Source organism: Xenopus laevis, chromosome 6L (genome assembly GCF_017654675.1).
Source record: "Xenopus laevis strain J_2021 chromosome 6L, Xenopus_laevis_v10.1, whole genome shotgun sequence".
In the NCBI taxonomy this organism is placed as follows: domain Eukaryota; kingdom Metazoa; phylum Chordata; class Amphibia; order Anura; family Pipidae; genus Xenopus; species Xenopus laevis.
The window spans coordinates 9794836-9821114 of NC_054381.1; the positions used below are offsets into that span (position 1 = coordinate 9794836).

At 39.6% G+C, this 26279-nt stretch overlaps 1 protein-coding gene across 4 annotated transcripts in view; it reads right to left on the reverse strand.

Moving 5' to 3' along the window:
• Positions 1-26279, reverse strand: part of adcyap1r1.L (adenylate cyclase activating polypeptide 1 (pituitary) receptor type I L homeolog) — a 126365-nt gene that overhangs the window by 78410 nt on the left and 21676 nt on the right. For all 4 annotated transcript variants that reach the window (XM_041565755.1, XM_041565756.1, XM_041565758.1 and 1 more), the window contains exon 2: positions 3009-3169. In XM_041565755.1, coding sequence (XP_041421689.1) covers positions 3009-3059 — 51 coding nt within the window. In that variant the 5' untranslated portion in view covers positions 3060-3169. The remainder of the gene's footprint in view (positions 1-3008; positions 3170-26279) is intronic.

The following is a 26279-nucleotide window of genomic DNA, read 5'->3' on the forward strand; positions in this document are numbered from 1 at the left end:
GTATGTAAGCTTTCAACTTGACTTTACATTTAACTACAGCACCACATGCTAAGGTTTAAAACAAGCAACCAAGTAATTGCACAACTTGACGTTAGGTGATAACATGGCAGGCCCTTTCCTTTTCTTTATTAGAGTTTTTGTCAATCTCCAGTCCCCTCTTGCAGTCCATCTTTTGATCAGGCCTTCTTAGTTCCCTTTATAGACCCATGTAGACATGGTAGAAATAAAAACCATACTACATGCATGGGAATATGCAAGAACATCACTCTGATGGCAGCTAAAACAAGTTCAAGCATGGAGTCTATATCGGCTAATTCACAAGATTGTCATTTTGATCCATTGGGGCAAAAATAATAATAGTCATTAAATAATTATTCTGTATCAAAAAGAAAAAGTAAAAGTCATGTTTTAATTCCAACCAAATATGTAACCATATAAAAATAGTGGCAATATAGATATATATATATATATATATATATATATCAATTTCATCAGCAGCCAGTTCAGTCCAATGTCATATATTTCCACTGATGAACGTTAACACCTGACTGGTTGATTTGAATTTCTAAACCAGGGAACAGCTGATTGTTATAGAACTTGCCATAAACAAACTCCTTCCCATGGCAGAAACTCATTTCTGCTCTTTCCATTTACAAAGCTCTCTGATAAATTCCCAGTAAAAATAAATATTGCAGTAAACAATACATAAATCTTGACTTGAAATGACATTCTGGCCCCAAGAACGTATGTCTTATCTTTCCAAAGTACATAGATAAACCAAGGCTCATTGTAGAAGGAAATAATTGCAGACTGTTAAAAGCACCTGCATTGCAGTCAAGTTTAATATTCACTTCTATCACAGAGCCAATTTTATGACTCATGAATTTCATTGTTTTCTTTTTAGTGCCTTTTATAACGTGAAAGAAATCGACTTCACAAAACATTCCTATGGAGCGTAAAGCTGACTTGGGTTAATGTTTAAAAGCATTATTATACTTTCATTGTACTGGCTCACAAAATAATAGCAGGACTCAACAAGAACGGATTTTATTTAGTATACATAAAGGATGAGAACGGCAAGAAACAACAGACCTAAAGCTGAAGAAAGATTCAAATTAAAGGGATACTGTCATAGGAAAAAAAAAATTCAAAATGAATCAGTTAATAGTGCTACTCCAGCAGAATACTGCACTGAAATCCATTTCTCAAAAGAGCAAACAGATTTTTTTATATTCAATTTTGAAATCTGACATGGGGCTAGACATATTGTCAATTTCCCAGCTGCCCCAAGTTATGTGCTCTGATGAAATCCAATCACTCCTTACTGCTGTACTACAAGTTGGAGTGATATCACCCCCCTCCCTTTCCCCCCCAACAGCCAAACAAAAGAACAATGGGAAGGTAACCAGATAGCAGCTCCCTAACACAAGATAACAGCTGCCTGGTAGATCTAAGAACAACACTCAATAGTAAAATCCATGTCCCACTGAGACACATTCAGTTACATTGAGAAAGAAAAACAGCAGCCTGCCAGAAATCATTTCTCTCCTAAAGTGCAGGCACAAGTCACATGACTGAGGGCAGCTGGGAAATTGACAAAATGTCTAGCCCCATGTAAGATTTCAAAATTGAATATAAAAAAATCTGTTTGCTCTTTTGAGAAATGGATTTCAGTGCAGTATTCTGCTGGGAAGGGAGTGTGACTGTGGGAAAGCAGGTATAGTAGGGAGAGATGGTGCCTATAGTAGCAGTGGGATAATAGTCTCTGGGAAGGGAGTGTGACTGTGGGATAGCAGGTATAGTAGGGAGAGATGATGCCTATAGTAACAGTGGGATAATAGTCTCTGGGAAGGGAATGTGACTGTGGGATAGCAGGTATAGTAGGGAGAGATGGTGCCTATAGTAACAGTGGATAATAGTCTCTGGGAAGGGAGTGTGACTGTGGGATAGCAGGTATAGTAGGGAGAGATGGTGTCTATAGTAACAGTGGATAATAGTCTCTGGGAAGGGAGTGTGACTGTAGGATAGCAGGTATAGTAGGGAGAGATGGTGTCTATAGTAACAGTGGATAATAGTCTCTGGGAAGGGAGTGTGACTGTGGGATAGCAGGTATAGTAGGGAGAGATGGTGTCTATAGTAATAATGGATAATAGTCTCTGGGAAGGGAGTGTGACTGTGGGATAGCAGGTATAGTAGGGAGAGATGGTGCCTATAGTAACAGTGGATAATAGTCTCTGGGAAGGGAGTGTGACTGTGGGATAGCAGGTATAGTAGGGAGAGATGGTGTCTATAGTAACAGTGGATAATAGTCTCTGGGAAGGGAGTGTGACTGTGGGATAGCAGGTATAGTAGGGAGAGATGGTGTCTATAGTAATAATGGATAATAGTCTCTGGGAAGGGAGTGTGACTGTGGGATAGCAGGTATAGTAGGGAGAGATGGTGCCTATAGTAACAGTGGATAATAGTCTCTGGGAAAGGAGTGTGACTGTGGGATAGCAGGTATAGTAGGGAGAGATGGTGTCTAAAGTAACAGTGGATAATAGTCTCTGGGAAGGGAGTGTGACTGTGGGATAGCAGGTATAGTAGGGAGAGATGGTGTCTATAGTAACAGTGGATAATAGTCTCTGGGAAGGGAGTGTGACTGTGGGATAGCAGGTATAGTAGGGAGAGATGGTGTCTATAGTAACAGTGGGATAATAGTCTTTGAGAAGGGAGTGTGACTGTGGGATAGCAGGTATAGTAGGGAGAGATGGTGCCTATAGTAACAGTGGATAATAGTCTCTGGGAAGAGACTGTGACTGTGGGATAGCAGGTATAGTAGGGAGAGATGGTGCCTATAGTAACAGTGGATAATAGTCTCTGGGAAGGGAGTGTGACTGTAGGATAGAAGGTATAGTAGGGAGAGATGGTGCCTCTAGTAGCAATACATTTCAAAAGGACACAGCAACAAAGTCCTAGACACCAATATATCATAAGTGTAATATTTAGCAGTGAAACTGCATACTCACCTGAGAAGCCATGAAACAGAGAAACAACAAGACTCTGACTGTGATAGCCATTTCCAATAGACGCAAATATATATTCAGTATATCTTGAAATAAACTCTCCGCTTATCCTCTGAGAGTAAAATTATCCCTTCAACAAAGGCTTGAAATTTCAGTGCAGGTCCCTGTAACGAAAGGGAAAAAAAAAAAAGTGAGTTCCTAGGAGTAGCAGATAAATTATAGCAATACAAGAGCTGCAGGGCCTGGGAAATGACAGTTGGATTGAACCGCAGAATATTGTATTTTTTCTTTTCTTTTCTTTGGAAAACTCGTTGAATGATAAGTGTTCACAAAGGGGGCAAATAATAGCTCCTGCAATACATCTAAACATATTGAGAGTGCAGTTGCTGTGTTTGCATTCACGCCGTGCGCTAAAGGTGGGACTTTTGACCCGCGTTGCATTTCTATCCATTATTTATTTTCCCAACTGTGTTCGAAAAACGCCAGGACGGAAGACTTACAGCGTTTAGCTTTCCCTTCTCATTAACTTAGTCTGATGCCAGTGTTGTGTCTTATTCTAATACAAGCTGGTATAACTAGTAATTGGTTAATCATAATATCTATGAGCACAAACAAATAACGCAGGTTTATTCCATCATATTCGGAAATATTATTACCGCTATCAGCTCGCCCAGATTCTATTTATATACTATACACTAATTAAAGGGGTTGTTTGTCTTTAAATGAACTTTTCGTATGATGTAGAGAGGGATATTCTGAGACAATTTGCAATTGGTTTTCATTTTTTATTATTTGTAGTTTTTGAGTTATGTAACTTTTTACTCAGCAGCTCTCCAGTTTGCAATTTCAGCAATATTGTTGCTAGGGTCCAAATGACCGTAGCGACCATGCATTGGTTTGAATAAGAGACTGGAATGGGAATAGGAGAGTAGTGATGGGTGAATAAATTCGCCTGGCACAAATTTGCGCTGAATTTCCCTGCTCTGATGCCGGTGAATAAATTCGCAAATTGGCGAAATACCGGCGGCGTCAAAATTTTTTGGACGAAAAGTCGCTTGCGTCAACATTAGCGCGCGTCAACACTATTCGGACACCCATTGACTTTAACGCCAGAGTTAGCTTGGACGCGGGCGTCAATTTCAGTTTTTTACGATTTTTCATGAAAATGTCCGATTTTCAAAATTTTTTGTGAAAATGGCAGAATTCCACGATTTTATCGTCCAACTTTCCGATTTCACAATTTTTCCGCAAATTTTTGGTCGTTTCGCGAATTTAGCACATTTTGCGGGAAATTCACAAATTTTTCCGCGAAAACGGGAGAAATTCGCCCATCACTACAGGAGAGGCCTAAATAGAAAGATGAGTAATAAGAAGTAGCAATAAGAATGAATATCTGTGAATACCTTCTGGATTTGTTGTAATACCGCCAAACTTTTAAAAAAGTTGTATACACTGTTGTATAACGATAGCGTTACTGCGCTGTGTAAATGTGCAATAACATTTTTTCTCTATAGTCTACTTTAGCCAATTGACCTACGAACATTTTTACCCACCATTTTTGTTATGGTGGAGAGATTTTGGCATAAAAAATGGCTGTAAAAATTTGTTGGTACGACTAATTCTCAAAAGGTCATACATAAGTCAACGAAAAAGCCACGCCCAGTTTTTAAGGGCAGTTTTTGAGATTTCCTGTAGAGGTGGGAAAATTAGGCAAAGTTAGTCTGGGAACAAGTTGACGCAATAACAACATTTTTATACAACGTTTTTACAACATTTTTGTTGTAACGGGGACATTTTGGCATAAAAAATGTCTGTAAAATTGTTGTGGGTACGACTAATTCTCAAAACAGTCATATATAAGTTACAGAAAAGCCACAACCACTTTTTAATTTAATGTATTTTTTAAAAAATTAGTCTGGGAACAAGTTGACGCAAATACAACATTTTTGTTATGGCAGAAACATTTTGGCGTGAAAATGTTGTGAGCACGACTACTTCTAAAAGAGGCCATATATGTCACAAAGATAGCCACCCCGACTTTATAACAACAGTTTTTGAAAATTGCCGAAGGTGGAAAAATTAAGCGAAATTAGTCTGTGAACAAGTCGACGCAAATACAAAATTTCAGGTGATGATTTTACAACAATTTCGTAGTGGCAGAGGCATTTTTGGCATTAAAATGTCTGTAAAAATGTCATGAGTAATTCTCAAAAAGGTCATATATATATATATATATAAATAGCCACTCCCACTTTTTAACAAGAGTTTTTAAAAATTGCCCGTAGTCGTCCCAAATACAACATTGTCAGTAGAAGTAGGAAAAATTATGAAAAAACTGTCTGGGAACAAGGTGGCAAAAATATAACATTTTTACAATGTTTTTATTTTTACAATGTTTTACATTTTTGTAAAATTATCACAATTGTGGTTATGTAATAAAAGACGCTAAGGCCCAGAAACAATAACCCAAAGCAACCAATCAGCAGGAAGGATTTACTGGTCACCTGTTTAAAAACAAACATCTTATTGGTTACTGCTTCTGGCCAAACTTTGTGTCTTTTATTACATAGGGGGGTTTATTTATTTATGAGTATCCGAAGAGTCATTTATGGGGTCAAGTGCAGTGTCCAATGGGCAATTTCGGAGGCAGTTTGCAATGTTTTTGAATTAGAATCTGCATTTTTCAGATGCAACAGGGAGTTAGTAGTGGTAAGTCACTGCCAAGCTGCTTCTTGGCTTAAGATGATTGGTGGTGAAAGATTAAAGGGTATAATGGCCCATTCAAAGCAACTTTTCAGTTGGTCTTCATTCGTTTTTTTATAGTTTTTTAATTGTTTTCTTCTTCCCAGCTTTCAAATGGGGGTCACTGACCCCATCTAAATACAAATGCTCTGTAAGGCTACAAATGTATTATTATTGTTACTTTTTATTGCTCATCTTTCTAATCAGGTCTCTCCTATTCATATACCATTTGTCTCTTATTCAAATCAATGCATGGTTGCTGGGGTAATTGGTAGCCAAGCAACCAGATGAAGTCTGAAATTGCAAACTGCTGAATAATAACTCAAAAACCGCAAATAATAAAAAATAAAAAAATAAAAAAAATATAAAATCAAATTCTCTCAGAATATTAATCTCTATGTCATACTAAAAGTTATTGTAAAGTTGAACAATCCCTTTAAGGTTGATTTCGACTCAGCACTACAGACATTCACAGCTTCGCCTTGCGTAGATTCGCCAGGACATCACTAATTCACTAAAATCCCAAATTGCGTCCAGGGCGCCGAACGCTAGCGAAGTTGTGCTAGCATTACAGCGCCAAGCAAAGCGAAGTTGCGCTAGTGTTACCTAATTTGCATACGGCGGGAAGTTAGCGTTCAATGGACGCATATGTTGCAACAAATACATTACATTACACAAGCCCAGGGAACCTTAATAAAAGAAAATACAGTTGTTATATTGCCCTATGTTAGGAAATATAGGGGGGAAGCCGGTTACCCCAAAAAAAATTACGCTCTTTTGCAGCCTATCACCCTGAAAAAAGTAAAAGACGCCAGCGTTTTTTGGGGCTTATTACATATTCAAAATTTTTTTAAGGAACTCCTATCTACTCTATTATACTTCGCCTGGTTTGAGGTGGCGAAGGCAAGTCTGGCGCAAGAGGTAACGTTCAGTAAAATCCGCATCTTAGTGAATTTGCGAGTTACATCCATTCGCCAGAGCCGAAATTCGTCTGGTGTGAGGGAGCGAAGTACCGATAGAGTCTATCTCCTTCACTACCGAAGTTACGCCAGCGTTAATCACTTCGCCCTTTAGTAAATTTGCCCCATAGCATGACCTGGATGAATGAAGATCTTCATAGATTGACCTGTATCCTTCATATTTGCACAGCCAACTTTTTCAAAACCACACTATATTGCAGCCCAAAAACAGGGATGTTGCTGAAAGCCTAAAACCCCAAAATAGTAATTAAAGAGTATCAGCGCCTATCCCAAATACATAATGACAGCTCCCAGCTTTAATGCATTGAAGACCTGCCATGACCCCCTATTGCCATTGGCTTTCACATAATGAAGTCTCTTGTCACCCGAAAGAAATTGCCATTTACTTTGTTTAAATGAAGGAGAAATTGGCTGTCGTGCAAGTGCAGAATCGTATTATTTCCTAGCTGCCATTCCATCGCACTCTCAGCAAGTGTGAGACGGAGAGAGACAGATAACATTTCCAGTGCCGGGGCAGAGGGTGTCCTCGGTGACATTCTCGGTGGTTATGGTTCATGAGACTAACTTCATGACTTCATTAGCAGGATTATGAGGACGTGCCGTATCCGAGGCAATTGCGGGTGCTAAACAGGTATTGTCACCTTATTAGTACAGTTTAGAGAGATGTGTTTGCAATTCACATTCTGATATCACAGCCAAGGACACAAAAAATCGAATTCTTCCTCAAGGAATACATTAATTTACAGATGGAAGCATACTGAGCTGAGACCCAATGGTTTAGTACATAGAGGTGTTGCTGTTGCGTTTTGCATGATGTTCTACTCTGTTACCCTTGGTTGGTGGTTAAGTGTTGCCACCTGACTTTGCTCAGCAAGCAGTAGAGTCTCAGGTGATGCATGGTGCTTGGTGACAACCTCACACCCTGGTACTCTTGTGCCGCAGTTTTGGTGGCATTCAGGAGCACCTCCTAATGAGGAGTGAGGCTTAGTCATGGCAGCAATGGGTTGCTAAAACTCGAAGCAGCTAAGGGTTTAAAAGGCAAAATGATTATAGGACTCATTTACTAGACACCATGTTTTAAACCCACAATGTGGTGCTCTTTGCACCTCCAGTATGAAGCTTAAGAAGATAAGTCTAACTCAGTGGTCCCCAACCAGTGGCTCACAAGCAAAATGTTCCTCCCCAATCCCTTGGATGTTGCTCCCAGTGGCCTCAAAGCAGGTGTTTTGTTTTTTAAAAAAATTATAATAGGACTCATTTTAAATCAATGGTCATTTTTTGACACTAATTTTTACAATTTTTACAATTTTTACACGAGCGTCAATTTTTATGTGCGACTATTTTGTCCAAATGCATTAAAGTCAATGGGGGTCCATATAATTTTGATGTGCGACAGTTTTAGCCATTCAACATTTTTTAACTTTTCGCTGACTAATTTTTGTTGCAGTTTCTGGAACACATTCATGGGCTGCAAAACATGAAAATTTGCCGCAAATCCATGCCTGGCGAATAAATTGGCCCATCACTACTCATTTACAAGACGCCATGTTTTTAACCCACAATGTGGTGCTCTTTGCACCTCAAGTATGGAGTTTAAGAAGATAAGTCTAACTTAGTGACCCCCAACCAGTGGCTCATAAAAAACATGTTGCTCACCAACGTTGGATGTTAATCTCAGTGGCCTCAAAGCAGGTGCTTATTTTTGAATTCCAGGCTTGGAGGAAAGTTTTGGCTGCATAAGAACCAGGTATATGGTCGAACAGAGTCTCCTGTAGGCTGCCAGTCCCCATAGGGGCTACCATGTAGCCAATCATATCCTTTATTTGTCACTCCAAGGATATTTTTCATGCTTGTGTTGCTCCCCAACACTTTTATACATTTACATTGGACGGTGAACATGTATGTGGTGACCATTGGGTCCTCATTTCTCATCATGTGAGTTTGATTCCCAATAGTTCTTCCAGTTAGTGGGTCTATGGTATTTCATTATAAATTTAACCTACCGTTGTATTTGTCGACTCCTGGAGGAAATCACAACACCCAGTGAACATGAATACTATACAGGGCAATATCTTTCAATAATAATAATTTTTAAAATGTCTTTACTAAGGCAAGCTGTTCCCACTGTTCTGAATCAGATGATTTGATATTCACTTAAGACCAATCAGGGTGCAACTCTCATAAACACGAATATATAAGAATATGCAAATAAATAACTTTAAGGAAAATGTTGTATCTGGAAAAATAAATTGGGGAAAAGTCATACTTTGGAATGGGCTATATTTCCCTTTAAAGACATCAGCATGGAACGTATCATTTTTGTTTCCAGTTACATCCTCTGTAACATCAGTAATTTGTTTTCAGCATGACAGGCTCTCTACTAATCACCATGTGTGCAGGGCAACATCTGCTCTTTAACACTTTAAATAGCCTTCTCCACTTATTGATATGGTATACAAATTGGTACAATAAATGGGCAGTATTTGTTTTCGTCATGGTTCATTTTTTTTTTTTTTAAAAACGTGCATAATGGAATGCAATGGGTTGAAACCTGCAAAACTTACACTGGGTGTTGCTGTGGTTTTGGTGTAAATTTTGTGTCTTGACGGGAAGTCGTAGTAAGTAGTGATGGGCGAATTTATTCGCCAGGTGCGAATTTGCGCAATTCGCGGCCAGTGAATAAATTTGCGAAACGCCCGCGAAAATTCACGGAAAAAAATACGCTGGCGTCAAAATTTTGTTTAGAAAAAACGGACGCCGGCGTCAAAAACATGTGCCGGCGTCAAAAAACGGGCGCCGGCGTCAAAAACGAGACGCCGTCGCCGTTTCCCAAATTTTTTGCCATTTCGCGAATTTCGCAAGAAATTCACAAATTTTTCGGCGAAACGTCGCAAATTCGCCCATCACTAGTAGTAAGAGGTCCATTTACTAAATTGGGAAAAAGTGCCCTGTAGCTCCTGCATTTAGTCTTCTTTGTGTTCCTCTTTGTGTTCCTCTTGAGTGCCAAAGGGGTGGAGCTTCTTTCAATGTAGGCAGGAGGTTATTAAGGAAATATACTTAAATTGTATTAGTTTATTTTAGGTGTTACTGCTATGTAGAACTACAACTATCGCTGGTAGAGTAGTCTTTAAATCATACTCAGATACTGAGGAAGAACAAAACTCTTCCATTGCCTGATAAGGATTGATATTGCGGTATCATAGACAAGACACAGATGTCTATGAATAGGTGAAGGTGGGGCGAAATGCTTAAATGGGCATGATCCTTGACTTCTACTTGAGCCTAATATATTCAGGCACCTCTTGTGTTGACCATTTCTTATAGTACTTACAGGGCACCTGAAGTTTAAACATATAGCCTACTTAGTAAGGGTCTATTTATGATTCCAAGGCTTTTTAGCGCAATAGTATTTTTCTCAAAGTGACTTTTTCATAATTTATCAAGTGTAAAACCCATGAAATCCTCACATACAAAAAGTGCGCCATGTCAAGCTCATGTAGTAGTCAATGTAAGTTGGCCTTCTAGAGGTTTTTAGGAGATCAGATGGTTCATTGTTGTTTGAACATTCCTTCACAAAAATTTTGAGGTTTTCAGATTTTTTCCGGATTGCCCAGTGGCTATTTTCTTTTGTGCCTTTTACAATGGGATCTCTTAATAACTTTCATGGCATTTGTAGTTTTAGTGAAAGTTTAATCGTGGTTTGCAAAACAACTAAAATTCCACCTTTAATAAATGGGCCTCCAAGAGTTGTCCAAGACTCCAACAGTAGAAGTTATTCATGTGCCAATAACTTGAGCAATGGGGAAGCAGTAAATACTTTCCTGGCATTCCTTATAAAGGATTTTTTTTTGATAGCTACATATAATATAGATGTACAAGATATATTACAGCTGTTGTAGCCCAGGATTTTGTGGAAACTATCCAGCCAACTGAGAATTCGAACATCTCAGGGTTCCCTCACTACTCTTATTGGTTTGATGCATTTATAAGTTTGGCATGTATTCTCTCCCCAACTGACATTTATTGCCACATTCTTGAACTCATATACTCATACATTGTATCATTATGCAATGACTACTTGCAAATAGTCTACAAGAAGGTTGGTTGGTAAAATACCGGTATATGTATATAAAGGGCATGGTCAATTTGGTGGACCCCTCCCAACAGCACCAAGTTTCTCCCTCCCCCTTTGATTGCACAAACACACTGGACTAATTGACAAAATTCAACCTGCACCCTAACCCATCCACTCCCAATCCGCACTTAACCCAAATCCATCCGGCACATATTTTTAGAGACCTGCGTCCGATCTGCCCATCTTCTGGAAGGGGCAGGACAGGCACAGACCTATAAATAGATCCTGCCAGATGAAAAAGCCAGCACAGGAAGGTCACAGGGGTGGAAAGTAGAAGAAAGAGTTCAACCTGAACCCGATAACTATGTGCTGAAGTCGACCCAAACTGGCCGACTCTCGGGCGAAAAAGGCCACAACTTGTTTATTGAAAAATGTACATGCATAATTAATATACAGATGCAGCCACTTTGGTTTGTCTGTTTGACACAGAATAACTAAACACAGATATCCCATTTATCTCATTTAACACAGAAAACTGCGTCACAACATCCCATCTAATTAAAGCATTCACCATTGTGAACAATGGTGCTTTGGTATGCTAATGAAAAGGTTAAATGCATTAAATGGGTTAAGATGACTTTAGATAACACAGTTTATTCAATTAACTCTGAGTCATGACGCATTTAACTCACAAATACAAGTGGCTTCATCTGTATGAACATTAACATCTGCAAAGTATAGGGCCAATGTAACACTACTGTACATCCAACATTCAAGAATAACTTTGTGAAACCTCAATTAAAGTCAAGAGTGAAGAGCCTGCCTGGTATCACTCCCAGGTGTGGTTTTCCTTCCTAACTCACGCCTCTTCCACTGGGCCCTTCTATTACTTTGTCCCCAAGGTCTGTCCCCTTCTACAACCTCCACTTCATACCTCTAACACTGGCTCCTCACAAGGGAAGCTCCTCCAGTTATGATTATACCATTATACCATTCTCTACTAGGATGGGCGAATTTATTCTCGAAACTGCCGCGTCAAAAAAATGGACGCCGGCGCATTTTCACCAGTGAATGTGAATGTGTGCCGGCGTCCAAAAACTGACACCGGCATCAAAAACAAGATGCCGATGCCCTTTCACGTATTTTCTGCGATTTTGCAGGAAATTCGCAAATTTTTTCGGCGAAACGGTGCAAATTCGCCATTACTATTCTCTAATTCATAACCCCCAACGGGAGCTGTTCAAGGTAAAAGAGAATGCCTCTTCGCTTCCTTCTTTTATTAAACCCTTGTGTCTCTCAGCCTCCTAACAGGCTGCACAAACTACATTCCTATAATTCCTTTGTTAATTGGGTTCCCTACTTCTTAACCCTGTCACGGCCCTGTTGTTACCCAGTTCCTGGCTCACTCCCCCTGGGCATTCTTTCTAGTGAGCTTCTTTATAGCTTCTTTATAGGTAGCAGGTCCAGGCAGGTAAGTGTTGGTTGCAGGTCACGGGTCAGAGTTCGGTTTGGTTTTCAAAAATTGGTTCCAGAATAGGACTTTAGTGTAAGGACATGATGGATGAGCATTTGACATGCCAGTTGTAACTGATTGGAACAGCTACTGTGAGTTCTTATTTGTGAGTTGTGTGATACTGTTTTGTTGAATGCTAGAGATTCTGGGAGAGATAGATCTAAGAAATGCCCAAGAGAACATACTTTTTAGTGGGCCTATCATAGTTTGTTTGGCATTATGTTGGCTTTGAGAAAACTAAAACATAGGCATGAACAAACCAAGCATATTATGAACTGCCCCAGGTTTTGTGCCGAGTTCGAATTACTCTACAACTGGTCCCTCACCAGAAGGTCCCATCCATTATACTTTGCAGAGAACATTTCCATTCCTTAAGTACCTTCTAAAACTGGTAATGGTCTTAATCACTGGTATACAAGATAGAACCATCTGGATAATGTAAGGAAAAGGTTCATATTTAATCTTTACAATATTCCACCATGAAAAGGGTAAATACATAGCAGAGGATACAACTCCATACATAGCAGATCATTATGAGAATTTAAACTTTCCCCTTTAAATTTCATTGCAACTTAAAAAAGTATAGACTTTGACTTTTATCTTTGACATTAAGAAGACAAACAGAAAGAATGAGCAATTTAATTACCATGGCGTGCAACTACTGTCTCCATCTTTTGCTGCCAGTGAGGCGATTTAAGAAAAGCTTTTCCCGATGACTGGGACAGAGGGATGGGAAATAGCTTGTCCCCTACAGGCACAAGGAAATTATCTGACAGACAATCTGCTCTCGTGTTGCTTATTACTCAGGCATTAACTGACATCTCCTGCAAAGTGACGAATAAACTCAGATTAGGGGCACAAAGAGGTTTCATTAAATAATGGGATTAGGCCAAGGCCAACGGCAGCGCAGACAGAATATAACCGAACAATTAAAGATCTTTTCCATTTGGAAGGTAGATAGAAATGTAACAAGAATATGTCATGGATAGTAACTCATACTCGTCTTCTGATAATATTTTCTTTTATTTGCCAATGTATACCTGAATAAAATTAAAGATATACCTCAAAAATACAAGGTTCCTCATCAAAAAGATCTTAACATTGTGACACCTTTTTAGAAGCCATCCTGTTGATAGATGGTTGCTTTTGCTTCTGCTATTTTTGGTACACGTGTCACACACAACATAGAAAGAATGAGCAATATCTATAGGAATATCGATATACCTGAGCTTATCCAATTGAGTCCCCTATACTGAAGGATAACCCCTAAAATACCACCACTTATGCTTTTCTTGGTTGACCCTTCGGAAGCTCTTCTAACTACCCTAAGCCTTATATATAACAAGACCTCACTAATCTTTATCTACGAGGTCCCACTTTGCTGACCTTCCATCTTCAGGGCAAATCTTCTGAACTGAGGCCTACTGTCACTGTGCCTCTTGAGACAATCCACCCCCCTCAAGCAAGGAATCCCAAAAATTCCAAAGTCTATAGAAGGAATAAATTAGGGTGGTGGAATATAAACTGTAAAGACCCAACTCATGGTTGGAAGACCCAACTCATGGTTAAGAAATTTCTCGATTAAGGAGAGGACTAAATTCATAATTATACGTCACTATTTATATATGCTGTTCACTTTGAATTAAAAGAGACTTTTAGCATTCCTAATGGTCTACAAAATACTTGGGGGTTATTCTTTAAAATCTGAATGTTAAACTTTCGAAAAAATTTAGCTTATTTCCCTAGAAAACTCATATTTTTATACCCTGATGCTGCCTGAATCCAAATATCCACCTTCCCAGACCTGTGGAGGTCCTGTATAAGTCAATAGGAGATGCACCTATCTCGATATGAAGTTTTTGTGGTCTGCACTAGGTTTAGCTGGAGAATCTGACTTTTTCAAAAAATTCGATCAATGCGGAAAAAAAAGCCTGAAAATTCATGGGATTTGGGATTTCTCTAGATTTTATCAAGTTTTGTCACGATCCGATTAAATTGAGGTTTTTTTATTAATAAATAAGCTAAAATCTGGCATGGGAGTTTGGTTGTGTTTTTTTAAAATAAAATATTAGATAAATTCGGATTTTAGTGAATAAACTCCTACGTGTTTCAAATGTACCTTGCCATTACCCTTAGGCTGGTTCCCCATCTATAGGAAATAGTAACAAGTCGATAGGGTTGCTATGACTGATGCTGTTTTTTGCTTTACTGGTCAAAATGTATGGCAAAGGCCTAGGATCCCCAACAAGTGGCTCATGAACAACATGTTGCTCTCTAACCCCTTGGATGTTGCTCCCAGTGGCCTCAAAGCAAGTGCTTATTTTTGAATTCCAGGCTTGCTCGGGGAAAGAGGAATAGCCTACCTCAGTACCAATATTGGAAGGAAAAGCAAGTCACTGGCACACAGGGGTAATGCTAGCATGGCAAGCCCCTGCTAATTTATTGCATAATGCAACATGCAATCGCATTGCTTGGGGGTCTTTCTTCCTGAAACGTTGCATCACGCAATAAACCAGCGAGGGTTGCTCTGCTAGCATAACCCTTGTGTGCCACTGACTTACTTCCTTCCAGTACTGCCAAACAGAGTCTCCTGTAGGATGCCAGTCCCCCAGGAAAATTGTGCATGCTTTTGTTGCTCCCCAACTCTTTGGCTCATGGGTAAAAAAGGTTGGGGATCCCTGGCATAGGCTTTTAAAACTCAGTCCCTGTTCCATATTTCCTTGCACTTGTCAGGACTTTTGCTGTTTTGCATAGAAAGGGGGTGATCTTCTCACTCCAAATATGCTGTTCAGGTGGAGTCTTATTTGGAGCCCAAAGCTGCACTTGTAAAGGCAAATGGTTGCACCAGTAAGGGGAAATGAGTAAAAGAAAATTAGAGGCAATACCGAAACAATGAAATATCTGTAATTTTTTACAACAATATGAAAAACATAAACAAGGGCTGAGAAGTACTGGAATGAAGGAAATTAACAAAGTAGGGGTGTTTCCACATTCATCTGTATATTGCTTTTGTATTTCTCATAAATATGAGTACACTTCAGTGTACGATCATCAATCAGTGTTTTGATGTGGAATTGATGTGGGCTGCTAGGAATTGCAGTTAGTTGTGCTGGAAAGCAGCTCCTTCATTCCCAAGTAACAAAGAATATTGATTTTGCTGCAGTCTAACGGCGAGAGGCATTATTCCTATCCTATTCCCGAGGTTTGCTGTGTAGGGTACATGATGCATACAACGTTAATTAGTCTTTGTTTTGGCATGGGCTTTTAAGTTTCCATGTTGCTTGTTACCAGGCAACCTCATCATCCCTAATTCACATTGTAATTTATAGCTGTTTCAGTTGCCTGGCTCAGCCAGTGATTGCATGCGGCACACGTCTCGCACAGCTGTCAGTAAAACAAATAGGGAGTAGTGTCTTCTCTCTGCATAGCAGAGGTGAAATCAGTGCACAGATGCACAACAACAAACATTGATAGATAGATAGAAATGCAGATGGGAAACACGCAAACATGCCCCCACGCAAGGTGCCTACTGGGGCCTCCTAAACGTAAGAAGTTCTGTGCCAGGCGCCTAATCGTACTCTAAATTCAAGATCAAAGCTAGACGCCTGGGCAACAGCACAATGTGCAAGAAACAAGGGATAAGATCAGGGTTCGTCTTTGCAGGAGAATCTGGATCAGGTTTGATGCTGCCAACTTGTCCAGAAGAAGCTTGTACATAATGCTAAATAACCTCCCAAAGAGGCACGGTGGGGAACAATCAGGTGAAAGATTGTGCTGCTGCTTCTCTACTAGAACAGGAGGAGATGAATCACAGCCAGAACTGCGAGGGGAGGTGAAGTGTGATGGACCTCAGCAGTAGGGGGCACCAGAATAGGTTTCTAGTACAGGTGAAGGTACCGCAGCTCAACAATTACCTACTGTGTGCTGAATAAATGTCATTAATTATCCATGTCTCCATGTGAGTTTCCATAGCAGGTAAGAAAGAAGAAAGATAGATAAAATCGATAAATAGACAGATAGATAAATATAGATGATAGATAGATGATAGATGATAGATAGATAGATAGGCATCACTTCAATGGCAATGACATTTAAAGTGAATGGCTTGACAGGGACACACTTAAAGGGGAAGGAAACCTAGTCAGTGCAAACCCCCCACCCCCCCTCCCGTTTGTTGCCCACCCTCCCTCCTCCCCCCTGGCCTACCCGTCCCGCTGGGCAAATGCCCCTAACTTGTTACTTACCCTTCTGCGCAGGTCCAGTCCAGGGAGTTCACAGACGACATCTTCTTCCACGCGATCTTCTTCCTGCTTTGAACGGCGCATGCGCGTGACTTTTGGCGCATGCGCAGTAGATCCGTACCGGCGAAATGATCCTACTGCGCAGGAAGAAGATCGCGTGGAAGAAGATGACGTCTGTGAACTCCCTGGACTGGATCAGGGCCGACTAGGTTTCCTTCCCCTTTAAGCTAGCCATAGTGGTGCAGATTTTATGTCAGACAGGTGGTTACAATCTCTCAACCTACAACTAACCATTCAGATGAAACAAAGTCGTAAAAAGAACAAATCAGACAATGTTCTGGCCATTAATTGACAGACAGAAATCGTATGAAAGTTACATCCGACAATAAAAATAGTGACAGTCACCCACTGATATCAACATTAGCCATGGTACGAAAAATGTCGGGATGATCCATACACAGTCCGAAAATCATACGAGTCTTTGTTCCTTAGGACTATATCTTTGTGTCCATGACCAGCTTTACCGTTTTAAGAAAAAGGGGCACATATTTTTCAGTATGCCAAAGGTTAGGTGTTTATTTGCAGCACCTTTGGCAGTTTGTGGCTCAATTTAGTAGTCATGTCCTCTGCTCTTCACACATAATAACCACACTCCAGTGCCCTGTTGAGACTTTCTGTCCTGTCTGCAGGTTCAAAGCTTCTCCCTTTCCTATAGCCAACACATCCTAGTTAAACATGACCTTGACCCAAAAGCGGTTTATAAGGAATCCAGGGCTACGCTAGACCTACAACTTGGTTTCTCTATTTGGGTATGTTTTCATCAGGGGCTGTTACCCAACTAATGTCCTTGGTAGGGCAGCAGCTGCCCATGCTGACTAGTCCAAACTGCCATTCACCTCTGAGGAAAGCTATCATAGGTCTAATCAACCTCTAACTAGCAAAATTGCCTGACGGCACACACCAGCTCCTGCTGAGGATCCATATTGCCCTTAGGTTCAAGGCTTCTACTTCTTGTTATTTTTCCAGACCAAAGCCCAAGCTCCGGGCCTGTATATGCAGCAGTTCTGTATAATATTCCTGCATCATATACTGTATTGTACTAAACTGTGTTTTCCATATTTGAGAAAGAAAGATGCTACTGTGTACTATATTCCTTTTTTATAATAGGTTTTAACAATGTAGTCCTGGTTCAAAGCTACCCATGGTGTCATCTGAGAGCTAATTCCTCCTTGCAATTAATCCAATGTCATTAGCTGTACGTCATGCTGCTGATTTAAACCACGTGGGCCAGATTTATGCTGCTATTGACTGTTGCTCAGTACATAAATTAAAAACAAGACATTATTGGTGGCCTCTTTATTTCACGTCACAGCACAACATGTTAAGAAGGAATAGTCTTCTCCAGAGATGGCAAATTCATTGCCTACTGACCAACAATGAGACTAGAAATATATAAATCAGTCAAGTATTTTTCATATTGATAAAACATATCTCAAGACCAAAGTTGCTGGTTCTGTCTTGAAGTTTAGTTGAGGCCATCGGAATCCTTCAACATATTCTTTAGATAGTGTATTTGCTGAAAGCCTTGAAATAACACTATTCATTACAGGTATAGGGAAAATACAACTTATTTCTAACTTACTTCAACTACTACTTCTTTGCATGTTTCCGTGCCTTCAGGAATAGTTAAAGGCATTTCTTGTTGTATGCATGGGCTGTTCCTTGAAACATGTAGAACAGTACCAATTATGCACAGAGTTACATCTAAGGTTTTGTAGAGAATAGATTATGTTAGAAAATCAGAATACCGAAAAACTCGGCTTATACTCGAGTATATACGGTAACTAACATAGTAGGCCAAGGATCAATATTCTGTACACAAAATAATAATGAGATTCCTATTAATGTCTTAAGGGGCAATAGTGAAGAACCATGAAACTGAAAGTACAGGTATGGGAGCAGTTATCCAGAATGTTCTGGAACTGGGGGTTTCCGAGTAATAAGTCTTTACATCATTTGGATCTTCATACCTTAAGTCTACTAGAAGATCATGTAAACATTAAATAAACCCAATAGGCTGGTTTTGCTTCCAATAAGGATGATTTATAGCTTAGTTTGGATCAAGTACAAGCTAATGGAAATCATTTTTAAACATTTGTATTCTTTGGATAAAATGATGTCTATGGTAGACGGCCTTCATAATTCAGAGCTTTCTGGATATCAGGTTTCCAGATCCCATACCTTTCATTTCATTTTCAAATTTGATGCCCCCTACCTTGTGTTTTGGAGAAACTGGGGGAGGAGAGGAAGGCAGTTAATTCAATGATCAGTGACAGTTATGTTCTGTGTAATGGAATGGGAAGGAGGGGGCTTGTTTATACAGAGCTAATTGGCTGATTATCTGAAGTCTAGGATTGGCAGGGAGTAAAGGTAAAGCAAGAGCATGTCAAAATTCATCCTTATAACATTACTGACACTGACAATGTTTTGGTAATATTTTAAAAGAAAGCATTCCTTGACTTGTTTTTATACACCCTTTCTCCCAAGCTGCCACACTTATGGTACAACAGCCTCATTGTACTCGGATCCAGTGCAAACCCCTATTTACTAAAGAAATACAATTAAAAAGCTTTAGTATGGTAGGAAAAAATAACAAATGTTACATAAACGAGACTGAAAAATAACGCACCTACTGCAATACCATTGCACACCACCAGTTCTCCTGCTTTGGCCAATTCTTGGGCAGCACCACATGTTCTTATATAAGTTATGGATAAATTATTGGTTTTTCACAATGGTATTAATTTAACAAAAAATATTATCGGTAAATGGCAGATGCCCCAGCTGGTAAAGCAACATCATATTGCCAAATAAATAGAAAATACAAGCCCTTTAATCCAAATCTTTAGTCCATGGCATGTGACAGGCACAAGGAATAAAATTTTGTTTCATAGTGATGGATGAACCTTTTATCTAAATGCTGGAACAATTGGAAATGTCGTGAGATAAGACAGAACTGTTCCACTCTGAGAAGAAGAGGAACAGAGATCATTATAACGTTGCTTCTAATTTATACAAAATTGGCTGAAATTCATAAATCCTGCAATTAGCTTAAGTGCACGGCAGGTCAATGCAATGCATTCAACATATCTCATCAGAAGCCCTCAGATAAAATATAACAGCTTTTGTGTTCGCATTGATTTCGATTTTGTTAATATAAAGCACAGCATAACTCAATAAAGAAAGTACATTTTTTGAATGTTCATTAAATTAATGTTGGGTGGACCCCAACAGGTACAGTAGTTAGAACTTCTTAACTGTATCCTGAGGCATAAGAACAATATCCCTGCTGATGATGGAGGTCCTTTATTGGAATATTCTACACCAGTGGCTCACGGGCAACATGTAGCTCACCAACCCCTTGGATAGTTAAATTAAATTGGGTTGAAAAAAGACAAAGTCCATCAAGTTCAACCCCTCCAAATGAAAACCCAGCATCCATACACACACCCCTCCCTACTTTTGAACAAATTCTATATACCCATACCTATACTAACTATAGAGCTTAGTATCACAATAGCCTTTGATATTATGTCTGTCCAAGAAATCATCCAAGTCCCTCTTATAGTCATTAACTGAATCAGCATCACAACATCACCCGGCAGTGCATTCCACAACCTCACTGTCCTCACTGTGAAGAACCCCCTACGTTGCTTCAAATGAAAGTTCTTTTCTTCTAGTCTAAAGGGGAGGCCTCTGGTACGGTGATCCACTTTATGGGTAAAAAGGTCCCCTGCTATTTGTCTATAATGTCCTCTAATGTACTTGTAAAGTGTAATCATGTCCCCTCGCAAGCGCCTTTTTTCCAGAGAAAACAACCCCAACCTTGACAGTCTACCCTCATAATTTAACTCTTCCCTCCCTCTAACCAGTTAACCAGTTTAGTTGCACTTAGTCTCTGCACTCTCTCCAGCTCATTTATATCCCTCTTAAGGACTGAAGTCCAAAACTGCCCCCATACTCCAGATGAGGCCTCACCAGGGACCTATAAAGAGACATAATTATGTTTTCATCCCTTGAGTTAATGCCCTTTTTTATACAAGACAGAACTTTATTTGCTTTAGTAGCCACAGAATGACACTGCCCAGAATTAGACAACATGTTATCTACAAAGACCCCTAGATCCTTCTCATTTAAGGAACTCCCAACACACTGCCATTTAGTGTATAACTTGCATTTATATTATTTTTGCCAAAGTGCATAACCTGCATTTATCAACATTGAACCTCATTTTCCAGTTTGCTGCCCAGTTTTCCAGTTTAGACAAATCACCGTGCAAAGTGGCAGCATCCTGCATGGAACCTATAGTTCTGCACAATTTAGTCTCATCTGCAAAAATAGAAACAGTACTTTCAATGGCCACCTCCAGGTCATTAATAAACAAGTTGAAAAGCAAGGGACCTAGTACAGAGCCCTGCGGTACTCCACTAACAACACTGATCCAATTAGAAAATGTTCCATTTACCACCACTCTTTGTAGTCTATCTTTTAGCCAGTTCTCTATCCAGGTACAAATACTATGTTCCAGGCCAACATTCCTTCATTTAACCAGTAACCTTTTGTGTGGCACTGTATCAAATACTTTAGCAAAGTCTAAGGGGCCGATTCATTAACTTCGAGTGAAGGATTCGAAGGTAAAAAGCTTCGAATTTCGAAGTTTTTTTGGGCTACTTCGACCATCGAATGGGCTACTTCGACCTTCGACTACGACTATCGAAGGATTCGAAGTAAAAATCGTTCGACTATTCGACCATTCGATAGTCGAAGTACTGTCTCTTTAAAAAAAAATTCGACCCCCTAGTTCGGCAGCTAAAAGCTACCGAAGTCAATGTTAGCCTATGGGGAAGGTCCCCATAGGCTTTCCTAAGTTTTTTGTTCGAAGGATATTCCTTCGATCGTTGGATTTAAATCCTTCGAATCGTTCGATTCGAAGGATTTAATCGTTCGATCGAAGGAATAATCCTTCGATCGTACGATCGCAGAATTTGCGCTAAATCCTTCGACTTCGATATTCGAAGTCGAAGGATTTCTATTCCTAGTCGAATATCGAGGGTTAATTAACCCTCGATATTCGACCCTTGATGAATCGGCCCCTAAGTAAATCACATCCACTGCCATCCCAGAATCCAGGTCTCTACTTACCTTCTCATAAAAAGAAATTAAGTTAGTCTGGCAAGATCTATTACACATAAAACCATGCTGGCACAAACTCATAGTATTATGATTTGCTATGAAGTCCAGTATCTTATTCTTTATTAACCCTTTGAAAAGCTTTCCTACCACTGACGGCAGACTAACTGGCCTACAGTTTTGAGACTGAGAACGGGATCTTTTTTTGAATAGGCACCACATTAGCAATTCACCAGTCTCTCGGCACTATGCCAGATCTCAATGAATCCTGAAAAATTAAGTAAAGAGGTTTGGCAATCACAAAGCTAAGCTCGCTAATTACCCTGGGATGAATACTGTTGCTCCCAGTTGCCTCAAAGCATTTTGATTCATGGTTTGGAGACAAGTTTTTGTTGCATAAAACTAGATCTACTGCCAAACAGAACCTTCTGTAGGTTGACAGTTCACATAGGGGCTACAAAATGGCCAATTATTTTGCCCTTATTTTGCTCTCCAGGAACTTTTTTAAAGTTTGTGTTGCTCCTCAACCCCTTCATATTTCAGTGTGACTCATGGAAAAAAAAAAAGTTTAGGGATGGGGAGTCCTGTTCTGCATAGTCCCATATGATGTCAAATGACTCCATCTCCCCTTTGAGAATATAAGGAGAGAAAGTGGTCAATTTGAGCTTCTTGGAGACCCTGCCAAGGAGAAGGGATGATGTAGGTGAGTTTGAGTAAAAAAAAACAGACAATACCTTATATCTATTCAAAACATGGTAAAATTTGGTAATTTGATAAAAAATTTGAAAAAAAATGCAAATACATAGATACTGACTTTCCTTTGACCAGCTATATACTGCAGTCTCCTGTTACAATTATATGGCATGAAGGACATAATTTCCCTAGGAATTACACTCTTTAAATTGTCAGTGTTAATTAGATGAATGCATCCAAGATTAATTTTTGATAAAAAAAACCTTTAAGAAAAGCCCCCTTTGTACAGTCAACATGCACATTAAAGGGCACCTATCACAGCTAAAATCAAACACATATTAACAATCTGACCAGTACAACATAAACACGTTTAATCAAACTACATACATAGTTTTTGGAAAAAAACTGCAGGTTTTTAAAAAAAACTTTACTTTGTCAAATGGGTTCTTTCACTGAGGGAGGCCATACTGTATGACTATAACAGGGACTATAATATGCAAATTTCAGGAGCATGTTCAGACTGCTTTGAGTATTCTACCCGGAATGCCTTGTTTTAGTCAACTCCTCCACTAGAAGTATCAGGATTGGCTGATTTGAAAATAGCTTAGAAGGGTTGATAAGCAACAAGGAATTTCAACTGAGCATGTGCGAGATTTCAGAGCTGCAGTTGGCTGGGAAGATATAGGTAGGAGGAGCCAGTGAAATCCAAGATGGCTGCCTCAGCTAGAACTGCAGTGGAGATAGGGGAGATCTTGCAGAAGGAATAGTGAGCTGATCATTTACATTATACAAACAATTCTAATTGTTTTAAAAATCCAATTTCTTGAACTTTCACTTAGTGTATTTACTTAGGAAATGATTTAGTTATGATTGGTGCCGTTTGAGGCACGTTTAACTCGTGCCTTTTTCAGGGTCTTAGTGGAGCCTAAACAGTGATCCTTCAATCCTCTACAGTTCAAGGGCTAGATCTCAAATTGAGGTGCTCCAGGAATGAAAAAATGAAAACCTTCCTGCAGCTCCAGAGGAGTGTGGATAGGTTAGTACCACTATCACCTATACATCTGTACATTAACGATCATACACCGGAACACAAAATATAAGCCTTGGAGCAACGTACACCTTTAGATAGCAATTCAGAAAGCAACTGTAATGAACTTATCAAATAGGATCTTGGCAGCTGAAGGTTTTTCAAGGTTATACCTTCTTAAATAATCAAATACCGATTGATTAGCAGGAAAATCTTATTGCCTGTCTGAGATCTAGAAGAAGTTTGTTAACCGGCGCTATTCCTTTGCAATTAAATTGTCATGACATTGTGTTGCGTGTATTGAGAATGACGGGCATGTGTCCTCAAACCCTTGATAAAACTGCAGATGGAGAGCAAAGGATTTAATCTATTCACCAGCAGTTAAAACACAGTTGCCAAGCAACACACGAACATAGATACATTCACTTCAGACCCATCTATATATCTGCATTGTGACCTAATGTTACAGGATATGACAAAGACCAATAGTCTTCTTCTAGATATGTATTAATGTCCATTCCCCATCATTTTCAAGAACAGATTAGTTTGATTATGGGTAATGTTAAACATTGAAAGTACTCTTGTGTTATTTATGATTTTGCCACAAGTATTTGCCCAATACTTTTATACTACCTATCTGGTCCCTCATGTTGCTACTAGCAGTAGTCCGTTAGCATTACAAACTCTAATTGGCAGATTGAGAAGGGACAGTCAGGTAGGCAAAACAGTCAGGTTTAAGTAACAATTACTTATCAACAAAAAATGATTAAAATGACCTATAAGTATCTGTTGATGTATATTGACATTTCGAAGGGTACTTTTTCAATGTCCATATCACTTCAATGACATTGACCAGGTGTGTGGCCAGGTGTATACCTTGGGTGCAGATGTAGCTGCCAATATAGATTTGACAGTTGTGAGGATGCCTGAAATTAGCCATTAGTAGTGATGGGCGAATTTGTCCCATTTTCGAAAAAAAAATTGGGAAACTCACTGAAGTCAATTTGAGTCAAAATTAGTTTGACGCACGTCAATTTCGATGCCCGCGTCAATTTTTTTATGTGTGCGCCTATTTTGTCCAAATGCATTAAAGTCAGTGGGCGTCCGAATAATTTTGACGCGTGACAATCTTATGCCACTATTCTCACCATTTGCTAGTGAACCAGCCAACAGTCTGTTTTTATATGACTATGAAGATTTTCATTCATCCAGGTCATGGTATATCTAGTATAGGTAAATCTAAAAAAAAAAGTCTGTTTTTATGCTTGCCCAGAAAAATGGTAACAATGCTAGACCATGGTGAATAATGGCGTCTCTTCCTCTTTCTCTGTTCCTATCACTCTCCCTCCTCTCTTCTTTCTGTTTATTATCCTGTCATTATATCTCCATTTCCTCTGTCTCTTTTCCCATCTCTCTTTCACTTTCCATGGCACTATGTTCTCTTCTGAAGCAAAGTAGGGATATATTGTCTTGTGTTTTTGTTAAATTTACTTCATTTGCTAGATCAGTGGTCCCCAACCAGTTCCTCGTGAGGAACCTGTTGCTCCCCAACCCAGTGTCGGACTGGCCCACCGGGATACCAGGAAAAGTCCCGGTGGGCCAAGGTGTCAGTGGGCCCTTATGCTGCTAAACATTTGGCCTATTTCATGGCCATTCCCTATTTCTATGAGAAATAGATGGAATAATAGATTGTAGTGTGTAAAGAAAAGAGACTAGGAGACTAGAGGTTGAGTGAGGAGAGGAAGAATAATAGTACTGAGAGTGGGCCCCTGGTCTAAGATTAATTGGTGGGCCCCTAGTCAAAGGTTTTTGGGTGGGCCCCTGGTGTCCCAGTCCGACACTGCCCCAACCCCTTGGATGTTGCTCCCAGTGGCCTCAAAGCAGGTACTTATTTTTGAATTCCAGACTTGGAGACAAAAGAGATCTCTGTGTCTTCTGACCGAATGGATAGCAACTCCAGGGACAGGTAATAAGTGTGTTTTAAAATGTCCAGTCTTTAATTTCCATATTACACCATCAATTATAGATGTATGCAGGGTCAGACTGGGCCTGCAGGACACCTGAAAAAAAACCTGGTGGGCCCCTCTGAACAAGACCCATTCCCTGGAGTCCCCACTGAAGTCTGAGGGTGGGGAAGAATGGGGTTGCTGCCTCTAGATGAGTCAAGACTGGGACTGGGCCCCTGAATTTTCAGCCTCTGTGGGCACCCCCAGTCTGACCCTGAATTTATGAGATAGTGTGTCTCATTCCTTCACATATTGGTCCAGATTCAATTTGATGAGCAATACTCATCTCCTTATGCAATTTCAGATTTTCCCATTAGAGGCAGATGCAAAAACCTATTTCTTAGTTTATTACATAAACTCTTTATGGAAGTTTATGGGGAAAAATTAATTTTGCCCATCATAAACCATAAAACAACTTTTTAATTCTAATTGAATCTGGCCCATTGATTGCTTGTCTGCTTGGTTGCTAGTACAGGTATGGGACCCGTTATCCAGAACACTTGGGACCTGGGGTTTTGCAGATAACATATTTTTCTGTCATTTGGATCTTCATACCTCATGTAAAATCATGTAAACATTAAATAAACCCAATGGGCTGGTGTTGCTTCCAATAAGGATTCATTATATCTTAGTTGGGATCAAGTACAAGCTACTGTTTTATTATTACACAGAAAAAGGAAATCATTTTTAAAAATCTGGATTATTTGGATAAAATGGAATCTATGAGAGACATAGATTTATTTCTTAAATCGGAGCTTTCTGGATAATGGGTTTCTGGATAATGGATCCCATACCTGGGAAACCAGC